Raw genomic sequence first — 6,713 nt, forward strand, 5'->3', positions numbered from 1 at the left:
TTTCTTCATGTGAAGTGTTAAGAACATTACTTGGTGACCCTAAAGATGAACACTTCTCCAGCTTTAGTGACTGTGATGCTGCTGTTCATGCTTGGTAAGTGAAGTGACTTAGAATTTATGCTTTTTCTTTTATGATGTCAAAAATATTTAATCATCTAAGAGCTTTGTCCTTAGTGTGACATAGGTATTCTCTTCTTCCTCCAGGGAGGACCCAGGGAGACTCAGTAACCCAGAAACAAGGTCAAGTGACTCTCTCAGAAGATGAATTCCTATTTATAAATTGTACTTATTCAGCCACAGGATACCCGACTCTTTTCTGGTATGTTCAATATCCTGGAGAAGGTCCACAGCTCCTCTTCAGAGTCACAAAGGCCAATGAGAAGGGAAGCAGCAGAGGTTTTGAAGCTACTCACGATAAAGAATCCACCTCCTTCCACTTGCAGAAAGCCTCGGTCCAAGAGTCAGACTCGGCTGTGTACTACTGTGCTCTGAGTGACACAGTGGTGGAAACTGCAGGGGGAGCTGAACACAAACTCAGCACAGGGGCCTGATGCTGAGCTTCTGCCTTTGGGATCTCTTTGGTTCCTCTGTGCTGTGTGCCTCTCCATTTCTTTAGTTGGCTTAAAATTCATACTAATAGCCACAGTAGAAGATCGAGAATTAAAGTCTTCCACACTCAACTCTTGATTGGGACTAAACCAAAATCTGATGCAAAAGTGCCTCATGCAGAGCATGAGATCCCCAGTAAAGCCTGTGACCAAAGAAGGTCTCTGCTTGTCATAGGAGATGAAGTCTGTCCTCCTCATTTTCTTCCACAGCTCTCTGGGAGAGCTCACTGTATTTTATATTTGCAGGGAACAGGACATGCCAGGAAAGGGGGCTTCTGCATAATGTTTTCTCAAAGTATAAAGGGAGAGGTGATGGGAGAGCACAGTGTCCCCAGTCCTAGGATTCCTGTAGCGAAGGAAGAGAAGGAAGGAAGGGGCAGAAATGCAGAGAGGATTGGAACTTCCTCTGCACAGAGAACGTTCTCCCTTCTGTTAATTAGATCAGGTCATGCCCAAACACAAGAGTTTGAGAAGCAAGGGTGCAACTTTTGTGAACTCCAAGTTGTTACAAGGGCAGCTGGCTCTCTATACAGTCTCAGAAGCAGTTTCAGTGCTTGGGGGAGGGCAGACATACAACTTAACACCCTATCACATAAAATACACTGTAAACCAGATGCCATCTACACTCTCCCAAAGTATTTAAATGGCTTTCTGTCCCTTCAAGAATACAACACAAATTTCATGCTGTCATAGACAATGTTGCACAGGATTTGTACAGGCCTGAACTGTCAACATCAGCTTTTTGTGGGGGAAGATCCCAATTCTCTGCAGCAGCAATGCTGGTCTCTTTTGACTTGCTGAACTTCCCAGATGCGGTCCTAGGTCTTTCTGAATAGGAAACACTCTCTGTCCAAAACTTGGTAAACCAGACTCTTGACCATCTTCATGTCTCAGCTCAGGTGTCACTTCTATGAGGATACCCACAGATTATGCTGGTCTTCCCATGTAAAGTTTCATGCCCCTTTCTCTCTCATAGTCCTCCTGTTACTCTATCATGGTCCTCCTGTTACTCTATCATGGGCCTCCTGTTACTCTATCATGGACCTCCTGTTACTCTATCATAGCCCTTACTACTGTATCATAACCACCACTTATTCTATCATATCCCACCTCTATCTCTATTACAACACTCATTTTAAAATATCACAACTCCTTTGTTCCAGTAACACAGCCCTCCTCCATCTCTACCACAGTCCTTCCCCTACTGCCATAGCTCCCACTTACTCTATCATACCCCTCTTGCTCTATCATCGCTCCATCTTATTCTACTTACTCTATTATAGCACTCTGTTCATCTCTCTGATGTGGAGACTCATAAAATTGAACTATGCAGTGCATTTGTGTGTCAGTGTGTTAATTGTCAATTTCACCAACTAGAAAAAAAATTCTAAGATATCAAGGTCTTCTATTTGTAGCAGCTTTATTCTTAGCATATAGACTTGTGAATGGTTCACTGTAATCAGTTCAAAATTATTTACTGAATGAATGACTTAGAAAGTAAACAACTTCTATTCTTATTATTCCTCCCAGAGAAACTTTGACCTCCTGTGTGCTCACTGTTTGGTTGCATGGTATACTAAGATGCTGTGGGATGTCATTCTGTATGCTGTGAATATGGGTTGCTCTGATTGCTTGAAAAATAAATCGCTGATTGGCCAGTAGCAAGACAGGAAGTATAGGTGGGGTAAACAGACAAGGAGAATTCTGGAAAAAGGAAGGGCTGATTCAGGAGTCGCTAGCCAGACACAGAGGAAGCAAGATAACAAGGCAGAACTGAGAAAAGGTACCAAGCCACTTGGCTAAACATAGAGAAGAATTATGGGTTAATTTAAGTGTAAGCTAGTTAGTAATAAGCCTGAGCTAATGACCAAGCAGTTATAATTAATATAACCCTCTGTGTATGTACTTGGATCTGAGCAACAGGACCAGGCGGGACACAGGAAAAACTTCCAACTATACTACAATGCTCTAGGAACTTTTCATCCACATGTACATTTAACTTCCCTGGGCTCATGGATATCTGTCTAATAATTACTCAGAGACCCAGACTTCCCTCACATAACTAAACTCTCTTTAGCAGCTGTAAATAGAAGGGCTGAATCAAACCCTAATGCAAGTATCCCAGTGGAGAAACCTCAAAAAGTAAAAGCAGGTATAATTAAAAGAGGTGAGAACATATAAGATAGCTCTAAAGTCAGAAAATTATGAGTACATTTTAAATTTTACTTCAAACAAAAGCAAGATAGAAAGGTCCTAGGGAATTAAAGTAAGACCTTGGGAGACATTTTATAGGACATTTGATATTTTTATATTGCATTTATTTATTTTCTTTTAAAAACTAAATATAATCACACCACTTCCCCCTTCCATTTCCTTCCTCAAACCCCTCTATGGATGTCCCTTTGCTCCCTTAAAATCATGGTCTCTTTTTATCTGTCATTATTACACAAACAGACAAACACAAACGCAGACACACTGAAACACAGAAAGACAGACAGACAGACAGACAGACAGACAGACACACACACACACACACACACACACACACACACACACGCATGCATGCACACATGCACTCACATACATGAACATGCTGCAGACACACACCTGCCTAAATACATTAATAAAATCTTGGCAATCTTTTTAGTATTATGTATAGGTATATAATTTCAGGGCTGGTCATTTGGCCTTGGTAACGAATTAGGGGGTTCATTCCTGTGGAGGACTATTTCCTACTCTCAGCACTTCTTAGCTGCTGTGGTTGTTTCTCAGTGGGTAGGGTCTCATGAGATTTCCCATTTCCACCGTAGTAAGTCTATTGGTGCTCTACTTCCTCATGTCTTGTTTAGATACAGAGAACAAATGAGGTGCCCAGCCCAATTGATACTTTTACAATGTAACTTCTTCTTCACTGAAGGCTCGCGGAGCAGCAAGGAAGAGAGAGTGGAAAGATTGAAGGGGCTGGAGGACCAGGGAAGTTGCCATGGAATTGTGTCTCTTTAAATGACAGGAAACCTCACTCAAGAGATTTTATTTTAAAAACATAGGGTTAAGGTTACTGTAGTGGCCAATGAACTGGTAAAAACTGTCTTCCCTTCATTCTCTCTGCTGTGACTGTAATGTTCTTCCCACACTTACTAGTCATCTGGGTGTGCAGCACTAATTTCATAGGATTATTTACTACTGAAGTACATCCAGATTTGTTCATGAGTGTCAACAGAAGTAGTAATTAATGTCCATAAATAAATATATTTTCTAACCCTTCATGAAGAGGTCAAGCAGACCACTTTTGGGAATGCTAACTCTTTCTATTGTAATTCCAAATTCCTGGTGTGTCTTCGGCTTATACCACAGGACCTTTTCCACAAGGACTCCAGCCCGTTGGGTTGAACTCACTGTAAGAGAGTCAGACCCCACATAAGTCTATCATCTTTCCCCCAGGAACCATATCTGCAAGGCCTCAGTGCCCATGGTCTCACGCAGCAAGACTGACACAGCTCATGTGTGGCTTTGAGCCTTCTCAACCCCTCCAATCCATCACCTTGCAGCTTCAGCTCAGGATTCAGGATCAGTGGGCTAAAGTCTCATATCAAAGACACAATCAACAGCCTAACTCTAGATGGAGTGTCTCATAGGAAAAAGAGAATAATAATAAAATCCAAAACAATATGTCCTTTCTCCAAAAACCTAACATGTTCTATAGGTTCCCAATGAGAGCGAGTTAGAAGAAACTGGAGAACTTGAATTACAAATAACTATGAAGATGGTAAAAAAAATTGTGAATTACCAAAAAATTCCCTAAATAACAAGTAGTAGACAGAAATGAAATCCTGATTGATCTAAGAAAACACAAATAAATGACTTAATGAAATAATGTGGATTATTCAGGACATGAAAACTTAATTCAATAAAGAACTAGAAATGCTGAACACCAGGGTTGTTTGGTAATGGCTCAAGTAGTTATATTTTATAAATATAACCTAAAATTATATATGCAGATATTTTATACTTTTTATATTGTACATGTGTTATATATTTATGATATATACATATATTTTAAGATACATACATCTTAAAAGAATACATACTATTTTAAGATATATAGTAATAAGATAATATCTATCTTAATATGATAATATATAAGTCTTAATGAAAGAATAAGTTATATATTCCTTTATATATAAACATATCTATATCTTAAAGGAAGTTAAGGCATTTGGGTTGAAAATGCTCTCCATAAGAACCAGAGACTAACCAAAAACAACAGTACCAGGCATAAAGAACCTGTTTTTGAATGACTGATCAGGGTAGCTAGTTGGAGTCCTAAAACAATATAGATTATTGATGTAGCCTTTAATTGCATCTCAGGGCTGAGTGCCCTTTCGCTAAAGACACCTCACACTGAGGACACATGACTTGGATGATTCCACCTGGATCTAACCTGAAAAGCTCTCTCATATGGTCTATCTTCCAAGGTTTCAGAAAATAGTATGCAATCTGCCAAGTGCAAGGGATGAAACAATAAACTGACCTACCCGGTTGTCACATCCATGAACCATGACAATTACCAGTATGGCAAAATATCCATAAGGGTACAATAAGTGGCCCTCACACATTGCTGTCTATTTGAGTTAATGTCTACTCACCAGGGAAATCACATCTGGTACTGGAAACTCAGCATGCTTCCTGGGGCTGGTAAGGTCATGTGCCTTAGAGAATAATTTACAACCGCCACTTTGCTAGATGAGCATAATTTCTTACTACGTTATAAATCTTATCCTTTTACTCACAGACAAGTGTAGTTACTCCATTGTATAAATGTACCACATTTTTTTTATCCATTCTTCTGGGCTGCCTCTGATATCTGACCATTATGAATAGAGCAGCAATGAACATGGTTGAGCAATGTCTCTCTAGTGGGATGGAACATTCTTTGGGTATATGCCCAAGAGGGGTACAGCTGGATCATAGGAAGATTGATCCCATCATGCTGAGGAACTGCCACACTGATTCCATGGCTCGATTCTTATGAGGAAGTGTTATCAGTCTCTATCATTACTATTCATCCTGTGAATAGTTCTGCCCATGTTCTTGCTTTAGTTGTGTTTTAGAGTCTCTGGTTTATCTTCACAGTAGCTCTCAAGATGCTAAGGGTCATGTTAATCCAGGGAAACAGGAAACTAAAATGAAGGTATAGATCAGAAGCTTTCTTCATGCCTTGATTGTCAAAATTCCAAGTTTATAGAAAAAAGAAAATAAACTGGTGGTCGCAAGAGAGAAGGACTGAGTTTCTCACATAGGCAAGAAACACTAAAGGCCAAAAGATCATAATGACAGGATTCATGCCCTGAAAGGAAACAACAGCTATCAACCAAGATGACTGTACCTAGAAAACTACCCTTCAAAATTAAAGGCTATAAGGATCTATCCTAAGTATAGTGGCAACAATCTGTGATATCCAAGTCAGCATTGCAGGAGATTCTAAAGGAGTATTGCACACAGGTAAGAAAGCCAGAACAATAGAGAGAACTCTAGAAATAATAGACAAATTACTGAACAATAAACCATTATCTTAGTAAACCAATAATATACCAAGATGAGCAAAGGATGAAGAACAAAAGTAATAGAAATAACCAGAGAAGAAAAGAATGTGGAATTGGAGTTACCCTATTATCCTGCAACTGCATGATGGACAGTTGCCCTAGCACCTGGAACTGCCATGGGGTCCCTTGCCTGCATCTTAGAAAGCACAGGGAAAGAGACTGCAGAACTGCTTTAACTCTTATGGATGCAAACAATCCCCTCCCCCACCCTTACACAGTCACTGCCACCTTTTCTCCACACAGACACCCTGCTTCCTCCAGGGGAGTGTCTGTCCTTCCCTGTAGAGATCAGGCTCTAGTCTCTTTTTTTTTTTTTTTTTTTGCCTTCTGTCTCCCTAAGCTACTGAAGAAATCTAACAATACTTTAATAAGCACAGAGAGTAGAACAGCCTTGTAGTTTCAGCTGTGCCCACTCCTCACTATTGCAGGCCATGCTCTCTCACCAAGATGATAGGGCCACCACCAGATGTCTCCCCTTCCTCACACTCCCTTGCTTTGATAT

The 6,713-nt window shown here is 40.2% G+C and overlaps 1 gene segment (V, D, J or C); it reads left to right on the top strand.

Annotated features, from left to right (window-relative positions):
• Positions 1 to 45: 45 nt before the first annotated feature.
• On the top strand, positions 46 to 551 carry LOC102918169 (T cell receptor alpha variable 9-2-like). The segment is given in 2 exon segments: positions 46 to 94; positions 205 to 551. Coding segments are annotated over 2 exon segments (396 nt in total).
• Positions 552 to 6,713: the final 6,162 nt, after the last annotated feature.

Source organism: Peromyscus maniculatus, chromosome 9 (assembly GCF_049852395.1).
Source record: "Peromyscus maniculatus bairdii isolate BWxNUB_F1_BW_parent chromosome 9, HU_Pman_BW_mat_3.1, whole genome shotgun sequence".
In the NCBI taxonomy this organism is placed as follows: Eukaryota; Metazoa; Chordata; class Mammalia; order Rodentia; family Cricetidae; genus Peromyscus; species Peromyscus maniculatus.